Source organism: Engystomops pustulosus, chromosome 2 (genome assembly GCF_040894005.1).
Source record: "Engystomops pustulosus chromosome 2, aEngPut4.maternal, whole genome shotgun sequence".
NCBI classification, from domain to species: Eukaryota; Metazoa; Chordata; class Amphibia; order Anura; family Leptodactylidae; genus Engystomops; species Engystomops pustulosus.
In genome coordinates this window covers 12,150,846-12,175,326 of record NC_092412.1, presented here as the reverse complement: position 1 = coordinate 12,175,326, position 24,481 = coordinate 12,150,846, and the positions used below count along the sequence as shown (strand labels likewise).

Sequence of the window (24,481 nt, the reverse complement as noted above, 5' to 3'; positions counted from 1 at the left end):
CGAGTTCTTCTAACCAGACGTTGAATATATGGGCAGTTGATGTAGTGGCAATACCTGAGTATAGCATAGCCAACTGCAGTAGGCACTTCTTCTTTTGGTACTGCACACGGAGGCCGCTTTTTTCCTTAAGTATACACATCCACTTTTCTCTATAAGTGAGAAGTCACACAGTCCAGCGCCATCACTCCTCCCTTCAGTCCTCAGTGACCTCCCCTCCATTGTATGCTCAGTGCCGTCCTGGAGAATCCCCATCTGTCAGATCACACATGTCATGGACACAATTGCTTCATATAGAGTTTGCTCTTAGATCTTCTCATGTTTCCTCAGGTTCTATAGATACAGGACTCCCATAGGTTTCTGCTAAAGATGATCCTTTCCATCAATGATCCACCAGGGATCCGGGAGAAGGACAGAGAGCAGATGGCGGCCAGGATCCTGGAGCTCACCCTGGAGATGATCTCCTTGATAACCGGAGAGGTGAGAGTCTCCCAGGACACGGCTCTTATCTCTAGGAATAACAGCGGGAAATGACTGGAGAGGTGAAGGATTCTTAGGATCTATGTAGTGATCAGTGTCTCCCCATACACAGCATTACACAGTAGTGAAGTCGTTTGGTGAGTGTGTGACCCCCCGTGTGTCAGGAGGATGGATCCAGAGCTCCATCACCGAGCCTCCACCTCATTCACTGATACATGAGCAGAAGATCCTAGAACTTACCTCCAGGATCACTGAGCTGCTGAGCGGAGAGGTGAGCGCTGCCGGGAATGCTGGGACATTGTGCAATAACACAAGGGAGGTGTCTGGGTGATGACTGTGTCATTGTGTGTGTCAGGTTCCTATAAGGTGTCAGGACGTCGCTGTCTATTTCTCCATGGAGGAGTGGGAGTATATAGAAGGACACAAGGACCAGTACAAGGACATCATGATGGTTACGGGTCCACCTAGAATGGACAAGGATAAAAACCAGATGACGGCCAAGATCCTGGAGCTCACCCTGGAGATGATCTCCTTGATAACCGGAGAGGTGAGAGTCTCCCAGGACACGGCTCTTATCTCTAGGAATAACAGCGGGAAATGACTGGAGCGGTGAAGGATTCTTAGGATCTATGTAGTGATCAGTGTCTCCCCATACACAGGATTACACAGTAGTGAAGAAGTCGTCTGGTGAGTGTGTGACCCCCCGTGTGTCAGGAGGATGGACCCAGAGCCCCATCACCGAGCCTCCACCTCATTCACTGATACATGAGCAGAAGATCCTAGAACTTACCTCCAGGATCACTGAGCTGCTGAGCGGAGAGGTGAGCGCTGCCGGGAATGCTGGGACATTGTACAATAACACAAGGGAGGTGTCTGGGTGATGACTGTGTCATTGTGTGTGTCAGGTTCCTATAAGGTGTCAGGACATCACTGTATATTTTTCCATGGAGGAATGGGAGTATATGGAAGGACTCAAGGACATCATGATGGAGGACCACCAGCCCCTCACATCACCAGGTAAGAGGAGACCTTCCTGATTATAGAGGACAGAGCAGGTGTGAGGTCACCTCCTCCATCATCTCATCATCACATATAGACAATGTATCAGTCACTGTGTATATTCCCTATAGATGGATCCAGTCAGATAAATCCACCAGAGAGATGTCCCAGTCCTGGAGATTCCCAGGACTGTCGAGAGGAATCAGAGAGATGTCCCAGTCCTGAAGATTCCCAGGACTGTCGAGAGGAATCGGAGAGATGTCCAAGTCCTCTATATTTGCGTATTATTAAAGTGGAGCTAGAGGAGAACGTCCCACTGGATCATCAGGTAGGTGGAGCTGTGGTTCCTGTAAATCCTCTGTAGATGGATGTAATGAGGCTACTTACCTTCTCCAGCAGCAGTTGGGTGGAGGATCTATGGGATGATGTTGTTGGACTCTGCTTTAGGTTGTGGCTACAAATGGTTTTTAGCTTTATAGGTTGTAATAAAATCCCGTGACATGGAACTAACGGTCCAGAGCAGGAGAAGTGAATAATCTTGTCCCTGGTGTCCATGAGTCTCCACCTCAGGATCGGGTCACATCGGGTTATGCAGTAATATAACCGGAACATTGATGTTGATGTGTAAAATATTGGGATGAATGTGGATCCTGTCTCCTCCTGCAGGAGATTATTCCCCTTAGTTCCTGGTTCTGGAGGTTTCTGTCCATCACTTGGATATAAGATAATCTCTGGATACATTTCCTTGTTTTCTCATGTCCTTCATGTTGGATCTTTCCAGGAAAGTTGTGGTGGAAGGAGGAGCGGAGAGGAAATCCCCTCATCAGTGACAGAGGAGGGTAAGAGCCTTTCATGTATCTTGTGGGTTATTCTTCCCTTATACATTGCAGTGAGAGGTCACATCCAGGGGAGGAGATGGAGATGACATAGACACCGGCTCATCTGTCTCTTACCAGGCACAGGGCCGGAGCCTTTTAGTAAATACAGAGTGCTGTGCACTGGAGGGAGACCTAAGTTTAAAAACCCTGATCCCAGACATCCCCCTAATAAATCCACCACACAAATAAAGAGAGAAAAGACAGCAACCTTCACTTTCCGAGGGAAAAATTCTTATATGGTGGTTGCTCACAGCCTAAAATCCTGCCGTTTAAATCCAAAGTCCTTAAAAAAATCATTGAATCCACAGCATCTAATAAGGTGAAGAAGGTAGAGCATTTATTCACATGAGCAAAACAACTGCAACATTCCGGTTCTCCATGAATGTGTGACAAAGATTGCGGTTACTTTGCTCATGTGAGTAAAGGCTCTACCATCTGCACCTTATCGGATGTTGTGCAAGGGGGGGGGGGCTATCTCTGTGGGGAATAGGGGGCTAATTGTGTGAGGAGAGGCGTTTTCAAGGCATGATAATGCCTTCATTGAGAGGGTGAAACCTTGCACTATTTGTAAAATTTACTCATTTTGTATTTGAAGTGTTGCTTCATCTCTGATGCTGTTTCTATTTGATAGTAAGGCCGGCTACATATTGGGTGAATTATAGATGGTATTGACATCAGATATTAGATTCCATTAACCCATTAGTTAAAAAAACCACCAGTGACATTCACATTAAAGGGATCATTCGAGTAGATTCTTACCTCCTTGATTATAGGGAATGACTGGCAGGTCTTTTCCTATTTCTGTATAATAAGTGACCTATCAATCATTAATGGCCGGACAGGGAGCTGGATATGTTCAATATCTATGTATTCCCTGATACACAGTGGGGTAAACAAGATTTAAACCAAATGCTCGTTCTTGTAGGCCTCCTGTCCCGGAGTCCGAGTCATATTTTGAATAGTGCTGAAATACCTTTATTCGAAAAAAAATCAACATCACATATGCGGCCCGGCGCTTTTTCACTTATTAATTATGCACTTCTACTGCATGTTAATAGTCAGACACTTCCACCACCCTGCCTGAGAGCAGGTGACGTCGCCGGGCTCTCGGGAGCCCTGCTCGCAACTAGGGAGCAATTCCAACTGCATTGTTCAGACAATTACCCATGGAGATTCTCCACATTATCCTGTCCTCTCTTGCATTTGTCTTTGAGGGTGACTAACCTTCCTGGGTGACGTGAATAAGTTTGTGATGTTGTAAAGATGCAATATTCTATAAATCAAAGAACTGGCACTACTTTTTTTGGCCTTCATCTGAACAACCTGATGTAGGAGGGTTTCAGTCGCTTAAGTCAGTAATAACTGGAAAGTTAGTCGCCGGTTACATAGGGTTTATCAGAAATCAAGGAAATTAGCCTCAAGTGCCAGTTTGCAATCGCACAGTGTACTACACCCCGACTTCACTACACCTGTGCCATAGTTTTCTTTTCTGAGGCTATGTTTGCATCTTTTGCAGACCCTATGTAAAGAGCACATGACTTTTAAAAACATGAACACTATTCCCTCTCCAATTTTAAACTGGACAGAAAATGGAAATAAGCATTGGTGTGAATATTGCCATACAGAGGCCTGCAGGTCGGTATTATTCATTGGGGTATATTACAGTAGTTTACTTGCCCTCCTCACCACGACAGCACCACCAGCGAGAGGAGATCTGCCCCCAGGGACAGGAAACCCAGACTTTAAAAGTCTATTCCTTTTACCGGTGCATCAGCCTGTGGAAGACCCAGGAGGAACCAAAGGGGGGACCTATAGTCTTAGTGTTCCTGGCTGGTCACGTACCTCTTCCCATGTGCTGTTCTTACCAGTTGGTAGATGCTTGGGTAGGTCAATAATAAAGAGAGATGGGACATACTACCCCAAATTAGACATGGCGATTTGAAAAAACTTATGGATAAAAGAGCCGACTGTTTTCTGATTGGGAAGCCTCTTCTTAGGCTCTCTTCTACTCTTTCTAACTCAGCAGAGCTTTCTGGCTGAGAGGTTTAAACAGAGATGTGACATAAAAAAACACCTTTGTGCCATCCCTTGTGAGGGCAAATATTTATTCCGTTCTACACTGGGTAAAATTCTAGAGACAGCATCTGATAGAAGTCAAGGATTTCCATGAACTCGAGGACTTAAAAACTGATTCTTTTGTCTGCAACAAAAGACCACCACTAGCCAAAAACCCTAGATAAGAAGAAGGTTGGCTGGAAATCCTTACAGAAGCCTATAGGGGTTTCATGTTTAAAGAACCCTCAGACTCTGCTAAAAGACCAACTCAACAAGGATGCCGGGATTGCTGTGGGGTGGCAGGCCCTCTCAATTTTACCCAAGTTGGGTATCCAAAAACAAGAGCTTCTGAAGACACCATATCCCCCCCCCCCCCCCCCCAGAGATTCAAGAGCACAGTAACATCAAGTTTCAGTTCTCAAGAAGCTTTGAAGTCGGAAGTAAAAACTTTATTACTGAAGTCCGTCCTGGTGGAAGTTTTGGAACAAGACAAGGGGTTGGGGTTTTATTCAACCCTGTTTTATGTTAAAAAGCCAGACGGAACTCTCCCTACTATTATCATTCGGAAGCCCATAAACAAGTTTATTGTAAATTTGTTATTTCCGGAGTGTTTTATGGTGTTAGTAGATTTATCCGGCACTTATTATCAAGTCCCTATACAGCCAGAGTTTAAAAGAATCTCTGAGAAGCGGTATTTAAAGAGGGCTCCCTTATCCATCTACAACGCTGTTCAGTATCGCTATCGCCCCAAAAAATATTTATACACGAATATCCGAGATGGTATCTTATATACGTCAGGCTCCAGGTATCTTTGTCCACTATCTAGGGGCATTCAAAAGAGACCGTCTCCCCCTAATTACTTGTGGTACAGCAGATCCTTGACCAGTTGGGCTGGATAGTAAATCTGAAGAAGTCTTCATTCCATCAAGGTACATGATTTTTTTGGAATCTATTTAGATTCCAGATCTCAGAAATCTTTTCTACAATAGCAGAAAGTCCAAAAGATTTCGGGACGCTGTTCTAGGCCTGTTGGCAAATCATTTCCCCTGCATAAGCACCGTCATGTCTATCCTAGGTTTTCTTACAGCCGCCATGCCATGGGCTCAGATCCATGGCCGTCAGCTTCAACAACGCATGCTAAAAATGTTGGATGGGGAGGAGTCCAGCCTTGACCAGAAAATACTTCTTCCCATATAGGTTTTAAAGTGGTGGTTGATCTGACTCGTGACTTTACTACCGATGCAAGCTCCAGGGGCTGCGGTGCACACCAGAAGGGTTGTCTGTATCAGGTCCAGTACTTTGCAGAGAAAATCTTAAAATTTCAAGGAGTTGCCAGTGCTCTGCGAAGCTCTGAAGAAATCCCTTCCTTTAATTCAAGAGTTCAGATGGAGATGAAGATATTAACAGAAAACTCCAGTGATCTTTCTGATTCGCAAGGGGGGCTCCCAAAGCCTGGATTTGATGGAGCCAACTTTCTGTTCTTTGGAACCTTGAGAAAAATCTTAGAGAGTGGATTCTCTTTCAGCAAAGTGGGAGTCCAGACTTGTGCATTTTCCCCACTAATCCTGCTACTGAGAGTCCTGAAATAGATCAGGTCGGACCAAATAAGGGTTATTATAACAGCTCCTCTTTCTGGCTGAGGAGAGCAGAAAGTTGTAACATCAAGAATATACTTTTGAACGTGGAAAGCGTTCTTTAAATTCTTACAATAGGAAAAAATCCAGCACCCAGGCTTATATTGCTTGGAAAAATATTGCTTTATTTTAGAGACAATAAAATGAAAAACATAATGGCGCCATAGTAGACCGATACATTTTAAACAATCCATTCTTAATCTGACCCTGGCTCAGTTCATTCCGTGCACCGGCAGTGGTCCTATCTGCACTCCACGCTAAATTCACACTACACGCTTTTTTTCTTGTTCTTTAATTTCTGCCAAGATCCATGATCTGGATCATCAAAATTGTCAAGGAACTGAAGCCTCCTACACTTAATATGCAGGTTTCTGCTCTTGGATCGTTTTATAATAGATCTTGCCTCTCAGCCATGGATAATTGGGTTTATTAGAGCTGCTTCTAGGATGACAACTCTCAAGAGACTTACAGTACCACCCAAGATCTTTCTGTGACACTAAAATCCCTTGTCAGTCCACCTTTCGAACCGGTTCAAGATATCTCTCTTAGATTCTTACATACTTAAAAAGGTTCTTCTGGTAGCTGTAAGTGCTGGACGAGTTGTAGAGTTGGCAGCCTTGTCATGTAAGCCACTTATACAAAGTTCTTAGAAGATGGGGCTATTGTCCTTATTGACCCAGTCTTTCTTCCCAAAGTGGCATCTCAATTCCATCAAAAGAGATATATCAAGAGATAATATTTCCTTCATTTTGTGAGAATCCTTCTAGCGTGCTCTAATGGACTGCCCCATATCGAAAATCCAACAGTCTCTTTATTCTATTTGGAGGAAAAGTAAGGATAGGAAAACCTCCTCAAACACTACAGCTAGGGGAATCAGGCTGGCCATAGCATCTGCGTATTGTGCTGCAGAATTACCCGCATCCAAGGGATCGAGAGCCAATTCCACCATTCAGCTGTCGTGATTCAGGGAAAGAAAATTACCGATGAATAATTACCGATTTTGCGTTAAAAGTAGTAATATATTACTCTTGTACATAGGGGGCAGTATTATAGTAGTTATATTCTTGTACATAGGGGGCAGTATTATAGTAGTTATATTCTTGTACATAGGGGGCAGTATTATAGTAGTTATATTCTTGTCCATGGGGCTAGTATTATAGTAGTTATATTCCTGTACATAGGGGGCAGTATTATAGTAGTTATATTCCTGTACATAGGGGGCAGTATTATAGTAGTTATATTCCTGTACATAGGGGGCAGTATTATAGTAGTTATATTCCTGTACATAGGGAGCAGTATTATAGTAGTTATATTCTTGTACATAGGGGCTAGTATTATAGTAGTTATATTCTTGTACATAGGGGGCAGTATTATAGTAGTTATATTCCTGTACATAGGGGGCAGTATTATAGTAGTTATATTCCTGTACATAGGGGGCAGTATTATAGTAGTTATATTCCTGTACATAGGGAGCAGTATTATAGTAGTTATATTCCTGTACATAGGGGGCAGTATTATAGTAGTTATATTCTTGTACATAGGGGCAGTATTATATTAGTTATATCCTTGTACATAGGGGCAGTATTATAGTAGTTATATTGCTGTACATAGGGGGCAGTATTATAGTAGTTATATTCTTGTACATAGGGGGCAGTATTATAGTAGTTATATTCTTGTACATAGGAGGCAGTATTATAGTAGTTATATTCTTGTACATAGGAGGCAGTATTATAGTAGTTATATTCTTGTACATAGGGGGCAGTATTATAGTAGTTATATTCTTGTACATAGGGGGCAGTATTATAGTAGTTATATTCTTGTACATAGGGGGCAGTATTATAGTAGTTATATTCTTGTACATAGGAGGCAGTATTATAGTAGTTATATTCTTGTACATAGGGGGCAGTATTATAGTAGTTATATTCCTGTACATAGGGGGCAGTATTATAGTAGTTATATTCTTGTATTTATTGGTTCTTACGCTGCGCCTTGGTCTATAATTTTAGATTAGTGGCGCCACTCACTGTACTCAATAGTGGTAGCACATGACTCTCCTTTTTCTAGGAGGGTCATAGAACTTTTAGGGACATACTGTCTGCACCTTTATTTTAGGACCTTTGTTTGGACCTCCCCATCGGTCATATACTGTTATACTATGCGCCGTATAATACTCATAGTCGTTGCACCATATAGCACTTGATCGACATACCATCTTTGTCTGTGCCACCAAATGTTTATTATCTCCATACTTACCTTATTTACTACGTTCCGGCTATGGACACACATTTTTGTCTATATGTTCTAAGCTTACTTTGTATTGGTAGGAACCTTTAGTTCATCAGCGGCGTTCCCGTTCTTTGAGGGTATGCACACCCTATCTTCCGGGCTTGTGGAACGCACAAACATGCTGGATTAGGTCTCTGCGCATGACCGGATATGACGTCATATGGGGGTGGTACCTCTTAGGGGGGGTGGCCGGCTTGTTTCCTCGTCAGAGCAGCAAGGTATTTAAACCTGATACCTACACCAGGTAGACATCCCCTGACGAAGCCCGTGTACCGGGCGATACGCGTGGGGCATCTCTGCTCTCCCCAGCTTTACACTCTCCATACGGTAATACTATTTTTCTTTGAGTATATTGTTTACATTATTGGACATGATTGTGATTGCTCTATCTTCATAAGGCTGCTATTATCTATTTGAGTGTCCTTCTTTGCTACACATTCTGTTTCACCCAATAGTTACCGTATTTGTATACACTTGTACCATTTTTATACTTATGTTTTCAGCATTACACAATGAATTTCGTTATGCTGGGGAGTATGTCTGCTTTGCTACCCTCTTATATAGGGCTTTTAATTGTTTTTAAGATCTACATATTCTCTAATAAAATTTGACATTTTTTCACCCAAATGCATCTGCCTTTTTGCGTTTCTTGGTTCATATTGTACTCAGATGTGGGTTATTCATCATTTGGCTATACTTTGCCCCAATTCTATATATATCAGATTCTTGTACATAGGAGGCAGTATTATAGTAGTTATATTCCTGTACATAGGGGGCAGTATTATAGTAGTTATATTCTTGTACATAGGAGCAGTATTATAGTAGTTATATCCCTGTACATAGGGGGCAGTATTATAGCAGTTATATTCTTGTACATAGGGGGCAGTATTATAGTAGTTATATTCTTGTACATAGGGGCAGTATTATAGTAGTTATATTCTTGTACATAGGGGGCAGTATTATAGTAGTTATATTCCTGTACATAGGGACAGTATTATAGTAGTTATATTCCTGTACATAGGGGGCAGTATTATAGTAGTTATATTCTTGTACATAGGGGGCAGTATTATAGTAGTTATATTCTTGTACATATGGGGCAGTATTATAGTAGTTATATTCTTGTACATACGGGGCAGTATTATAGTAGTTATATTCTTGTACATACGGGGCAGTATTATAGTAGTTATATTCTTGTACATAGGGGGCAGTATTATAGTAGTTATATTCTTGTACATAGGGGGCAGTATTATAGTAGTTATATTCCTGTACATAGGGGGCAGTATTATAGTAGTTATATTCTTGTACATAGGGGGCAGTATTATAGTAGTTATATTCCTGTACATAGGGGGCAGTATTATAGTAGTTATATTCTTGTACATAGCGGCAGTATTATAGTAGTTATATTCTTGTACATAGGGGCAGTATTATAGTAGTTATATTCTTGTACATAGGGGGCAGTATTATAGTAGTTATATTCCTGTACATAGGGGGCAGTATTATAGTAGTTATATTCTTGTACATAGGGGGCAGTATTATAGTAGTTATATTCTTGTACATAGGGGGCAGTATTATAGTAGTTATATTCTTGTACATAGGGGGCAGTATTATAGTAGTTATATTCTTGTACATAGGGGCAGTATTATAGTAGTTATATTCTTGTACATAGGGGGCAGTATTATAGTAGTTATATTCTTGTACATAGGAGGCAGTATTATAGTAGTTATATTCTTGTACATAGGGGGCAGTATTATAGTAGTTATATTCCTGTACATAGGGGACAGTATTATAGTAGTTATATTCTTGTACATAGGGGCAGTATTATAGTAGTTATATTCTTGTACATAGGGGGCAGTATTATAGTAGTTATATTCTTGTACATACGGGGCAGTATTATAGTAGTTATATTCTTGTACATAGGGGGCAGTATTATAGTAGTTATATTCCTGTACATAGGGGGCAGTATTATAGTAGTTATATTCTTGTACATAGGGGGCAGTATTATAATAGTTATATTCTTGTACATAGGGGGCAGTATTATAGTAGTTATATTCCTGTACATAGGGTGCAGTATTATAGTAGTTATATTCTTGTACATAGGGGCAGTATTATAGTAGTTATATTCTTGTACATAGGGGACAGTATTATAGTAGTTATATTCCTGTACATAGGGTGCAGTATTATAGTAGTTATATTCTTGTACACAGGGGGCAGTATTATAGTAGTTATATTCCTGTACATAGGGGGCAGTATTATAGTAGTTATATTCTTATACATAGGGGGCAGTATTATAGTAGTTATACTCTTGTACATAGGAGGCAGTATTATAGTAGTTATATTCTTGTACATAGGGTGCAGTATTATAGTAGTTATATTCCTGTACATAGGGGGCAGTATTATAGTAGTTATATTCTTGTACATAGGGGGCAGTATTATAGTAGTTATATTCTTGTACATAGGGTGCAGTATTATAGTAGTTATATTCTTGTACATAGGGGGCAGTATTATAGTAGTTATATTCCTGTACATAGGGGCAGTATTATAGTAGTTATATTCTTGTACATAGGGGGCAGTATTATAGTAGTTATATTCTTGTACATAGGGGCAGTATTATAGTAGTTATATTCTTGTACATAGGGGACAGTATTATAGTAGTTATATTCCTGTACATAGGGGACAGTATTATAGTAGTTATATTCCTGTACACAGGGGGCAGTATTATAGTAGTTATATTCCTGTACATAGGGGGCAGTATTATAGTAGTTATATTCTTGTACATAGGGGGCAGTATTATAGTAGTTATATTCTTGTACATATGGGGCAGTATTATAGTAGTTATATTCTTGTACATAGGGGGCAGTATTATAGTAGTTATATTCTTGTACATAGGGGGCAGTATTATAGTAGTTATATTCCTGTACATAGGGGGCAGTATTATAGTAGTTATATTCCTGTACATAGGAGCAGTATTATAGTAGTTATATTCCTGTACATAGGGGGCAGTATTATAGTAGTTATATTCTTGTACATAGGGGGCAGTATTATAGTAGTTATATTCTTGTACACAGGGGCAGTATTATAGTAGTTATATTCTTGTACATAGGGGACAGTATTATAGTAGTTATATTCCTGTACATAGGGGACAGTATTATAGTAGTTATATTCCTGTACACAGGGGGCAGTATTATAGTAGTTATATTCCTGTACATAGGGGGCAGTATTATAGTAGTTATATTCTTGTACATAGGGGGCAGTATTATAGTAGTTATATTCTTGTACATATGGGGCAGTATTATAGTAGTTATATTCTTGTACATAGGGGGCAGTATTATAGTAGTTATATTCTTGTACATAGGGGGCAGTATTATAGTAGTTATATTCCTGTACATAGAGGGCAGTATTATAGTAGTTATATTCCTGTACATAGGGGGCAGTATTATAGTAGTTATATTCTTGTACATAGTGGGCAGTATTATAGTAGTTATATTCCTGTACATAGGGGGCAGTATTATAGTAGTTATATTCTTGTACATAGGGGGCAGTATTATAGTAGTTATATTCTTGTACATAGGGGGCAGTATTATAGTAGTTATATTCTTATACATAGGGGGCAGTATTATAGAAGTTAACTTCTTGTAGCCAACCTATCTTATGCAGAAATACTGGAAACACACCAGTAACAGACCCATATTACAAATCTCTACACCACTCCAACCGGCTTTAGAGGCACCACCCGGAGTGGAGGCAATAAGGACTCGGGGAAAGGTTCAAGCTGTGGTGCACCCACCATGCAAAAAATAATAAAGCAGCTTTATTGAAGGCCTGAGGTCATACAAAGAAACGCCGGGCATGCCACAGAGTGATGGCCACATGATGTCCGAAACAGCCCGTCGCCCTGTGCCGTGCCATTCTGTATGACCACAGGAATTCAATGAAGCTGCTTTTTATTCAGGCTCCCCCCCTGTGTCACCCACTGTCTAGGACTGTTGGGCTCAGCTCCAGGGGAGATGGGAATCTCTGGTTACACAACCCTCTCATGTCCAGGAAGTTCAGGAATTCCAATACATATTTGGATTTTAATCAAATTATGTGTGAAATAATTACACTTACAATTAATATGCATGATATCCATAGATGACTGTATGTTACTGACTTGTAACTTTACTTCTGCTCTTAAGTGGGAAAAGGAAACTTCCAATATTAATTTCTTGGTTATATTTTCCAGGAGATGAAAGTACAAGAGGTTCCCATGGACGTCCCCCCTCATCTCCTTGTGGTGAAGTAGAAGATAATCAGTCACATCTTTCCACAGAGGAGGGAAATCATGGAGAGAAGAGGAAGTTTTTATGTCCTCAATGTGGAAAATGTTTTAACAGGAAATCATATCTTGTTAAACATGAGAGAACTCACACAGGGGAGAAGCCATTCTCATGTACTGAATGTGGGAAATGTTTTAGCAATAATTCAAGCCTTGTTAAACACTACAGAACTCACACAGGGGAGAAGCCATTTTCATGTCCTGATTGTGGAAAATATTTTAACAGTAAATCGCATCTTGTTGAACATGAGAGAATTCACACTGGGGAAAAGCCATTCTTATGTACTGAATGTGGAAAATGTTTAAGTGATAAGAAAAGTCTCATTAGACACAGGAGAACTCACACAGGAGAGAAGCCATTTTCATGTCCTGAGTGTGAAAGATGTTTTAGCAGGAAAGATAAGCTTTTTAGACATCAGAGAACTCACACAGGGGAGAAGCCATTTTCATGTTCAGAATGTGGGAAATGTTTTAGTTGGAAATCAAATCTTCTTAGTCATCTTCAAAGTCACTCAGAGGACAATGTTTTTTCATGTCAGAAATCTGACAAAAACTATACCCAGAAATCAAGTCTTGATCAACATGTGAAAATTCACACATGGGAGAAGCCATTTTCATGTTCTGAATGTGGGAAATATTTTACAAGGAAATCGCATCTTGTTGCACATGAGAAAGTTCACACAGGGGAATTTACATGCTCTGAATGTGGAAGGTGTTTCGGTGATCACTCAAGACTTGCTAAGCACTGGAGAACTCACACAGGGGAGAAGCCATTTTCATGCCATGTATGTGGGAAATGTTTTACTCAGAAATCTTATCTCGTTCAACACCACAGAATTCACACAGGGGAGAAGCCATTTTCATGTACTGAATGTGGGAAATGTTTCAGCGATGCTTCAAGTCTCATTAGACACAGGAGAATTCACACAGGAGTGAAGCCATTTTCATGTCCTGAATGTGGGAAATGTTTTATCAGGAAATCACATCTTGCTGTACATGAGAAAATTCACACAGGGCAGAAGCCATTTTTATGTACTGAATGTGGAAAACGTTTCAGTGATACTACAAGTCTTGTTATCCATCAGAGAACACACACAGGAGAGAAGCCATTCTCATGTTCTGAATGTGGGAAATGTTTCAACTATTCTTCAAGTCTTGTGAAACATCAGAGAATTCACACAGGAGAGAAGCCATTTTCATGTTCTGCATGTGGAAAATGTTTCAAACATTCTTCAAGTCTTGTTAAACATCAGAGAATTCACACAGGGGAGAAGCCATTTTCATGCCCTGAATGTGGGAAATTGTTTAGGGAGAAATCAAGTCTTGTTATACATCAGAGAACTCACTCAGGGGAGAAGCCATTTTCATGTCCTGAATGTGGGAAATGTTTTATACGGAAATCACAACTTAATATACACAAGATAATTCACACAGAAGAGAAGCCGTTCTCATGTACTGAATGTGGAAAATGTTTTAACTATTCTTCAAGTCTTATTATACATCAGAGAAGTCACACAGGAGAGAAGCCATTTTCATGTTCTGAATGTGGGAAATGTTTTGTCAGTAATTCACTCCTTGTTGCACATAGGAAAATTCACTCAGGGGGGGAGTTATTTTCATGTACTGAATGTGGAAAATGTTTCAACCAAGCTTCATATCTTGTTAAACATCAGAAAAATCACACAGGGGAGAAGCCGTTTTCGTGCCCTGAATGTGGGAAATGCTTTAGAGAGAAATCACATCTTCTAAGACATCAGAAGAGTCACATAGGAGAGACTCCATTCTCATGTCAACTATGTGGGAAATGTTTTACCAGGAAATCACATCTTGTTGAACATGAGAGAACTCACACAGGGGAGAAGCCGTGTTCATGTAATGAATGTGGAAAGTGTTTCAGCAATACTTCAAGTCTTTTTAAACACTGGAGAACTCACACCGCAGAGAAGCCATTTTTATGTTCTGATTGTGGGAAAAGTTTCAGCGATTACTCAAGTTTTGTTAAACATCAACGAATTCACACAGGAGAGAAGCCTTTTTCGTGTCTTGAATGTGGGAAATGTTTTAGGGATAAAGCAAGTATTCTAAGACATCAGAGAACTCACACAGGGGAGAAGCCATTTTCATGTGTAGAATGTGGGAAATGTTTTAGCAGGAAAGACAAGCTTTTCACACATCAGATAATTCATAAAGGGGAGCAGCCGTGTTAACATTTCTTACACTATGAACATTATGAGTCTAGAGATTTATTGTTGGATTTCTTTCTTTAGGATGACTTTTTATGTCTGCAGTATATAGTAATAAATAATAACAAATCATATGTGTTTCTTAGGTGATTTCTGTGACCCATGTCCCTGGTTGCAGGCTCTCCCGTGTGCTGCTGGAGTCCAGCCGCAGCCTCGCTTGCCATCCCTTGCTTCAGCGGTGGTCCCCATGCTCTGGCGTGTGTCCCCACCTCCTATGGGCCGCAAGCACTGGCTCTGTAAGATTTAAAGGCCCACCGTGCTGATGATTGGCGTTGGCCAGCCGCTTGCCCTGATAAATAGCCGGTCCCTTCCTGTGTCCCCTGCCGGATCCTTGTGACTCTGAGTAAGCTTTCCACTGTTGTTCCTGTGCTTAGAGTGATTTCCCGTTGAGACATCGATTCCTGTTCCTGACTCTGATTCTCTGTCACCTGTCCTGACCTTCTGCCTTGTTCCTGACTCCGATACTGTGCCACCTATCCTGACCTCCTTCATGACCACGACTCAGTCTCTGCCTTCAGATTTTGTACTACGCCTTGGCCACAACCGCAAGCAAAGTCGTGCCTGTGGAGCGACCTGGTGGTATCCCGCCGTAGCAAGTCCAACCTGCTTTGTGGCAGGCTCTGGTGAAAACCGGGTGCCACTTAGACCCCGCTCCCGGGTGTCGGCTTATGTCATCGCTCACGGTGGTTCAGTGGATCCACTACCCCTGACAGTAATGTTGAATCAAAATTTAATTTAGGTTTTTCAAAATTTTAAATGATCAACATCCAAAATATTACATAACTAACAGTGTTTGGCCTCATGCACACGACCATATGGTCTTTTCTGTTCTGTATATACGGCCCCATGAACACGACCGTATACAAATGGCCATATATACGGCTGGAATACGGGCCTATGCATTCCGATGGGCAATATGGCCATCCATGTACATGGCCTTATTGTTCACCGGACCGTACCATACCGTAAGTGAGCTGTATAAAATATAGAGCATGTCCTATTTTCCACTGTATTTCCACCCCGTATGGCCCATAAAAGTCAATGGGAAAATCTAAATGGGAACGTTGACATACTGTTGCATACGTCCTGTAAAGTTCTAGGAGGGTCTCTGAGGGTCTGATTAATTATACAATATGCAATTCAGTCTGCTCTTTTACAGATCCTACTCAGATCTTGCTATGACAGCCATGGAACCCTGTGGTAGGCCCCCTTCACACTGACATTTTAGTGATGTGATATATACATCCCCCCGGCTACGTCCTCCGGTATGGTGACCACACCCACGTGTCACCGCACCATACTGTGCACAGGAGTAAGATAGAGCATACTCTATATTTTCCCGTGTTTACGTCCGAGTGCCATTCTCTGCTATGGAGAGGGAAGGAGTGCTCATCCCTCTGCCTCCTCAGCAGGCGGCTGTTTGTTTGCCCGGGCTATGGCCCAACAAGCATATGTCTATGTGAAAGAGGCATTGGGATCTTGGGTGTCATAGCAACCGACCGACACCCATCATGATGTCAGAGGTGGTGCGATGCAGATCCAAGAAGGGGCCGTGGCTTAAGTGCCACTAAAGCTTATGCATAATGCAGATAACACCCGCTGTGTATAGAGCAGACTCCTCCTGACTGACATGTTAAATACGGGTAAGTTACATGTTGTTAAGGGGTTTAAGTAGCGGAGTAGGTTGAGAGATGGATGGAGCGTGGTCGTCGGACAACCCGACTGATTTGGACTAAGCGCGGGATTTAAAATTCAAATTGTGTCACAAGACATGCACTCGCATACATCGGGAAGAAGAAGGTGAACTCCGTCAGACCTGAGCGGGGAAGCGACACATGCAGGATATCGGGTGCAGGATCTTAGTGACTCCCCGCACAGCGCATTATACACGGACAATGCACTTACATGCACCAGGAAGAAGAAGGTGAACTCCGGGGACCTGAGCGGGGAAGCGACACATGCAGGATATCGGGCGCACGATCTTAGTGACTCCCCGCACAGTGCATTATACACGGACAATGCACTTGCATGCACCGGGAAGAAGAAGGTGAACTCCGGGGACCTGAGCGGGGAAGCGACACATGCAGGATATCGGGCGCACGATCTTAGTGACTCCCCGCACAGTGCATTATACACAGACAATGCACTTACATGCACCAGGAAGAAGAAGGTGAACTCCAGGGACCTGAGCGGGGAAGCGACACATGCAGGATATCGGGCACACGATCTTAGTGACTCCCCGCACAGCGCATTATACACGGACAATGCACTTACATGCACCAGGAAGAAGAAGGTGAACTCCAGGGACCTGAGCGGGGAAGCGACACATGCAGGATATCGGGTGCAGGATCTTAGTGACTCCCCGCACAGCGCATTATACACGGACAATGCACTTACATGCACCAGGAAGAAGAAGGTGAACTCCAGGGACCTGAGCGGGGAAGTGACACATACAGGATATCGGGTGCAGGATCTTAGTGACTCCCCGCACAGCGCATTATACACGGACAATGCACTTACATGCACCAGGAAGAAGAAGGTGAACTCCGGGGACCTGAGCGGGGAAGTGACACATGCAGGATATCGGGCGCATGATCTTAGTGACTCCCCGCACAGCGCATTATACACGGACAATGCACTTACATGCACCAGGAAGAAGAAGGTGAACTCCAGGGACCTGAGCGGGGAGTGACACATGCAGGATATCGGGGGCAGGATCTTAGTGACTCACCGCACAGCGCATTATACACGGACAATGCACTTACATGCACCAGGAAGAAGAAGGTGAACTCTGTCAGACCTGAGCGGGGAAGCAACACATGCAGGATATCGGTAGCACGATCTAAGTGAATCGCGCCAGACTTCACCTCGTCGGACAACGGATCTCGGGGATCGCGACAGGACTGGGTAAGTAAATGTGTCCCGATGTTTGATCACTGATTACATTTTTTTCTGAAAAAAAAAAAAAATCTCCATTGATGAACATTTGAAGGATATATATATATTTTTTTAAATTGTATTTTTATTAAATTTTTAACAAAACAATAAAAAACATGAATATAAGTAATAGTCTTACATGAAGCAAGAGGATGAGAAAGAGAGAAAGAAGAGAAACATCAAGTACTGTATATAGGGTAGTTCAATAACCGGCAAACACAGATATACAGCATTTAAATGCAAATGTAGTGCATAATTCACTCTGAATATAAAAGGCCCCTTATCAAGGGGGTAAAATACAAAGAAGTAGAACATAAGAAAAATAAAAACAATAAATGAAACCTTATAAGAAAAAGGAAAAAAGTATGACTAACACGACAGACATAGACAAGACTGGAGGGAAGGGGGGAACACAAGACAAACTTAGGGGGTGTCCTGGGTGATCCAATATGAGTCCCAGGGATCCCAAACAAAGTGGAACTTATCTGCCTTGTCTTGAAGTGCAGCTGATAGGTGTTCCATGGACCCAACTTCCTTAATGCGAGCATAGGTCATATTGGGAGGGTGGGGTAAGGGTGTGGAGTAATTGGGGGGTGTGATACCAGTGCATTAGTACTTTGTATTGGTTCTCTTTATTTATTATACACGTGGCTGATTTCACTGCGTCTCCAGATCAAAAGCCAATGTTCATCAGATATTGTTTCCCCTTTACAGGGTATAGGTATAGAGACATATATTTATGCCTCAGAAGCCGATCAGGCATTGGATCCGTTAGGATAGCATATATAAAGGAGATGAAGAATGGAGAGGTCGAAGAATTAAGCTTACATAAACGCTTGAAGGGGGTTGGAGATGAGACCTGGTCTGACTGAAACAGGGAATTTGTGTAGTGTTTGATCTGCAAGTATTGAAAGAGAGCAGAGGGAGGGAGGGAGGTTATGTTTAGCCTGAATATCTGGGAAAGGTATCAGAGCACGCGTTGTGGGATCCACCAGGTCGGCAATGTGGAAGAGGCCAGCGCCATGGGGCCCAGCAAAGCTAAGGAAGGAGGGGAGTGAGGGTCGTTCCAGAGAAGGGAATTAGGGTGTGCTGGAGCTAGCCATAACTTCTCCACCTCCATCCATTTGGAATATGCTGGGATCCTACGGATATGAGCGGCCCAATAGTAGTAGATAAGATTGGGGAGGGATAAGCCTCCCTTGGCTTTGGGAGCTAGGAGGACATTTTTCCAAATTCGGTGTAGCTTATTAGAAGTCTGCAGGGAACAAAGGTCTTTGAGCGGGACTGGGATATGGAGGGTCTCGAAAAGATAAAGTAGTTCAGGTAATATGGTCATTTTAATGGCCGAAATACGACCAAATAGCGAAAGCGGGAGTGTGGACCATTTGGAGAGCAGTGAGCGTATGTTCGCATGTAAGGGGGAAAAGTTGTGTCTATACAGGGACGCAGTGAGAGGCTCTATGCTTAGCACAAAAAGGAGAGGTGACAGCGGGCATCCCTGTCTGGTTCCGTTCAGTAATGGGAAGGGGACTGAAGAGGCGTGGGGGAGTCTCACTGTAGCCGAGGGGGTTTTATAAAGGCCTCGGATCGCTGTCAGGAAGGGTCCTCATATCCCAAATCGCTCCAAAGTAGAAAATATAAAAGGCCACCCTAAGCCATCAAAGACTTAAAAGCAGGAGTGAGTTGCCCAATCAATATTAGCAGCATCAATCAAATCAATGACTCTTCGGGTATTATCCCCCCCTGCCGGCATGGAGTAAAACCCACCTGATCTTTATGGACCAGGGAGGAAAGCCAGTAATTAAGTCGGGTCGCCAGGACCTTGGCAAAGAGTTTGAAATCAGAGTTTAGCAAGGCTATTGGCCTGTAGTTTTTACAATCTAGGGGGTGTTTACCTGGCTTAGGAATAAGAGTCAAAAAGGAGTGGGTCATAGTCGATGGAACAGGTTGGCCATCTAGGAAGGAATTGAACAAGGTGACTAGCCTGGGAGTGAGGATAGGGGCAAAAGTCCAATAGTAACTGTAGGAAAATCCGTCTGGGCCTGGGGATTTACCCCCCGTAAGGTCTTTAATTAAGCCAGCCACTTCTTCCTCAGTTATTGGCTCACTAAGCGATGAAACCGCCTGGGAGGGGAGAGATGGAAGGCTACAGGAGTCTAAGAAGGAGTGCAAGCGTTCTTCTCTAGCAAGCGGGTCAGTCGGAAGGTAGAGAGTAAAGTTTGGCATAAGGGCGGTTCACGGTGTCTTGGTGGTCAGTCAGTTGCCGCATGGAATCTTTTTTTTAAACGAGAACCAAGAGAGATACAGTGGCCACGCATTACTGCCTTTTGTGCCTCCCACAGAATTGCTTCAGAAGATACAGAGCCATCATTCTGGTCATAGAAAAATTTGAGGTGTTGCAGAAGTTCGTGCAGAAGAACTCTCTGTAGAGTCGCTTAAGGACAGGGGAGATTGGCCTCTGATTCAAAGATTGACGGTCAATCAGTTCAGAGAAAATCAAATTGAAATCACCCCCCATTAAGAGAGTTGCTGGGGGGAAGGGGGATCTCTAGTGACGAAGCGAATTTGGGATATGTTAGGGGTGTAAACATTACAAAAAGTAATCGGTTTATCTCCAATTGTACTATGGACAATAATATATCGGCCACCCGGGTCTATATAGTAAGACACCTCTTGAAAGGAGCAGGATCGAGAAAATAGTATGGCCACTCCCGCTCTCTTACTGTCTAGGGGAGCAGAGTAGGTGAGAGGAAAGTATCTGCGTTCGAAGTTGAAGGAGGAAGAGTTGTCAAAATGCGTCTCTTGGATAAAGGCTACTTCAGCACGCAGAGACTTATGCTCGTGGAGGAGTAATCTCCTTTTACTGTTGGAGTTGAGACCTTTAACATTCAATGTGATACACTTGACCATGATGTACCTTTAAAGGAGGACGTAACTTCTGTAGCAAACGCTGCCTGAGCGATGGGGAGGGGATCCATGACCTAGGAAGTACTTGTTGCTTTTTAAGGGCAGGGTCCAGCGGAGTAGCAGTGTTGAGCTGTGGATGGGAGAGACACAAAAGGGAGGGGAGACTGTACAAACACACAAATAACATAGATATAATCAAAAGAAAATTCTAAAGTATCACAGAAAACCAGAATTGAAATATCCTGGCAAGGGGCAAGGTGGTCAGGACGACCCAAAGAACAGTATCAAGTCCAATACGCCGTACTAACGGCAAAAGGTGGGAACCGTCTAAGTCTCTAGGGTGGGAGACAAGGGGGAGGTAGCTACCAGATAGATCCTACTGTTAGGATCAGTGGATCCTCTGGACCACCGCGGGAGATGTAACTAGCCAACACCCGGAACCGGAGCCTAGCGGCACCTGGTTTTCACCAGAGCCCGCCGCAAAGCGGGTTGGACTTGCTGCGGCAGGATACCACTAGGTCGTTCCCAGGTGTGACTAGCCCACGGTGGCAGCCGAGGTCGAGGTACCTTAACGGATGACAAACTCGTAGTCGGGTCCAGGCACAGGGTCAGGGCAGGCGGCAGAGATGCAACGTCAGGTTCAAGTCCGGGGTCAGCAACAGGAGGTCCAGGCAGGAGGGAACGGGAACACAGGCACACAGCAACAGGGAGGAACACAGGTAACACGGCAACACAGGACTCAGGAACGGGAACACACAGGAATACACTGGAACGCAGGAATACGCAGGAACACAGCAATACTCGCTAGGAAGCTTTCTCTAAGGCTAAGAGGCACAAAGATCCGGCAGGGAATGATGGGAAACAAAGGGTTATATACAAAACAGGAAATGACCAATACTAATCACCTGTGCGCTGGCCCTTTAAATCTTGAGGCAGTGCCGCGCGCGCGCCCTAGGGAGCGGGGCCGCGCGCGAGACCCAGTCCGGACGGGAGCGGGAGCCAGGAGAGGTGAGTGCACCGGAGCAGCATTGGGGCAGCGGAGGGAGGCACGGGTGCACCAGCGATCCGCGATATGGATCGCGGGGGTGCCCGCAACGGAGGCACGGGTGCACCCGCGATCCGTGGTATGGATCGCGGGGGTGCCCGTGACAGTACCCCCCCCCTTCGGCCTCCCCCTCTTCTTCTTGGTCCCAAGAAACCTCTGGAGGAGAGTCCGATCAAAAATATTCTCTTCAGGCTCCCAGGATCTCTCCTCAGGCCCGAACCCCTTCCAATCTACAAGGAAGAACCGCTTACCCCTTACGAACTTCATGTCCAGAACCTCCTTGACTTCATATACATCTGGAGAATCAGCCTCAGGAGCCGGAGGAGGGGATTGCTGGGTGAAGCGGTTCAAGACGACTGGCTTCAGGAGGGATACATGAAAGGAGTTCCGGATGCGCATAGATGGAGGAAGGCGGAGATTGTATGCCACTTGATTAATGCGCTTGATTACCTCAAAGGGGCCAAGGAACCGGGGCCCAAGTTTATAGCTGGGTATCTTAAGCCGGACGTATCTGGAGGATAGCCATACTTTGTCACCAGGAGAGAAGACAGGAGGAGCTCGACGTCTTTTATCAGCCTGGGTCTTGGTACGGTCTGAAGCTCGTAGAAGGGACTGGCGGGTCTGGTCCCAAACAGCCTTGAGATCCTGCACCAGATCCTCCACCGCAGGGACAACAGAGGGAGTAGACAGCGGGAGAGGTGGGCGAGGAATACGTCCATAGACCACGAAGAACAGAGCCGAACCAGTAGATCCCAAGTCCAGAGAATTGTAAGAGAACTCAGCCCAAGGTAGAAGGTCAGTCCATTTGTCTTGACGGGCTGAGACGAAGTGGCGCAAGTAGCAGCCCAAAGTCTGGTTCACCCTCTCTACTTGACCATTCGACTGAGGGTGGTAAGCAGAAGAAAAGTCAAGGATGACCTGCAGTTGGTTACATAAAGAACGCCAGAATTTAGAGACAAACTGGACTCCTCGATCGGACACAATGTGAAGCGGAAGGCCATGCAGACGGAAGATATGTTTGAAGAACAAACTGGCAAGCTGTGGAGAAGACGGAAAACCTGGAAGGGGAACAAAATGGGACATTTTGGAAAACCAGTCCGTCACCACCCAGATGACAGTATTGCCCGAGGAGACAGGCAAATCAGTAACAAAGTCCATTGCCACGTGAGACCACGGGCGACTGGGTATCGGCAACGGGAGTAACAGTCCAGCCGGTTTGAGACAAGAGGCTTTATTGCGGGCACAGGAGGAGCAGGATCCCACAAACTCCCGAACATCTTTGACCAGGTCTGGCCACCAGTAATAGCGGGAGATGAGGGCCAAGGAGCGCTGCACCCCAGGGTGCCCAGCCAGACGAGAAGAATGTCCCCAAGACAGAATCCTCTTCCTGAGAGCAGGTCTAACATACGTCTTGCCAGGAGGCAGCTGCCGAAGGTCCACCGGAGCTGCAACAACAAGCTGATCAGGAGAAATTATGTGCCGAGGAACTGGTTCATCTCCAACAACATCTGACGAACGGGACAGAGCATCATTCTTGTCTGCCGGACGAAAATGAATCAGCAAGTCAAAGCGGGAGAAGAACAAAGACCACCGGGCTTGCCTGGGATTCAGGCGCTGGGCTGTCTGGAGGTACAGAAGATTCTTGTGGTCAGTGTACACACAAACAGGATGGAGAGCTCCCTCCAGAAGATATCGCCATTCTTCAAGAGCAAGTTTGATGGCTAATAGTTCTCTGTCTCCAATGGAATAATTTCTCTCAGCTGGAGAAAAAGTCTTGGAAAAGAAACCGCAAGTCAAAGTTCGGCCCTTGGGCCCTTTCTGAGTGAGCACCGCTCCAGCTCCTATGGAGGATGCATCCACCTCCAGAAGAAAGGGTTTGTCCGTATCTGGCCTAGAGAGTACGGGAGCCGAGGAGAAAGCAGACTTTAACTTGGAGAAGGCCATTTCAGCAGCAGGAGACCAGGCACGTGGATTGGCACCCTTCTTGGTGAGCGCCACGATGGGGGACACCAGAGTGGAGAAATGGGGAATAAACTGACGGTAATAGTTCGCAAACCCCAGGAACCTCTGTATGGCTCGGAGACCCTCAGGACGTGGCCACTGAAGAACTGCAGACAGCTTCACGGGGTCCATCTGGAGGCCTCTGTTGGAAATTATGTAACCAAGGAAGGGAAGGCAGTGCTGGTGAAACAGGCATTTTTCTAACTTGGCATAGAGGTGATTGGCACGAAGTCGACCTAGAACTTGTCGTACGTGTGCCTGGTGGGACTCAAGGTCTGGAGAGTACACCAAGATGTCATCGAGGTAGACCACGACACAAGTATAAAGAAGGTCCCGAAAAATGTCGTTCCCAAACTCCTGAAAAACAGCAGGGGCATTACACAGTCCAAAGGGCATCACTAGGTACTCAAAGTGCCCGTCACGGGTGTTAAACGCCGTCTTCCACTCATCACCTTTGCGGATCCGGATGAGATTGTAAGCACCACGGAGGTCCAGCTTGGAGAACACCTTGGAACCACGTAGGCGATCAAAGAGTTCTGTAATCAACGGCAGGGGGTAACGGTTTTTTACCGTGATCTTATTCAGCCCACGATAGTCTATACAGGGACGTAGGGAGCCGTCCTTCTTGGTAACGAAGAAAAAACCTGCACCAGCCGGAGAGGAGGACTTGCGTATAAAACCCCTCTGCAGATTCTCCTTGATGT

General features: G+C 44.1%; 2 protein-coding genes across 3 annotated transcripts in view; one reads left to right on the top strand and one right to left on the bottom strand.

Moving 5' to 3' along the window:
* The window catches only part of LOC140119760 (uncharacterized), a 215,424-nt gene extending 200,465 nt beyond the window's left edge, over positions 1-14,959 (top strand). Inside the window, exons 2-10 of the mRNA XM_072139111.1 lie at positions 328-477; positions 590-748; positions 833-1,024; positions 1,137-1,298; positions 1,383-1,494; positions 1,608-1,804; positions 2,258-2,359; positions 4,943-5,189; positions 12,552-14,959. Coding sequence (XP_071995212.1) covers positions 367-477; positions 590-748; positions 833-1,024; positions 1,137-1,298; positions 1,383-1,494; positions 1,608-1,804; positions 2,258-2,359; positions 4,943-5,189; positions 12,552-14,851 — 3,582 coding nt within the window. The 5' untranslated portion in view covers positions 328-366 and the 3' untranslated portion in view covers positions 14,852-14,959. The remainder of the gene's footprint in view (positions 1-327; positions 478-589; positions 749-832; positions 1,025-1,136; positions 1,299-1,382; positions 1,495-1,607; positions 1,805-2,257; positions 2,360-4,942; positions 5,190-12,551) is intronic.
* LOC140119804 (uncharacterized) overlaps positions 1-24,481 on the bottom strand; it is a 340,011-nt gene that overhangs the window by 31,154 nt on the left and 284,376 nt on the right. The window lies entirely within an intron of this gene.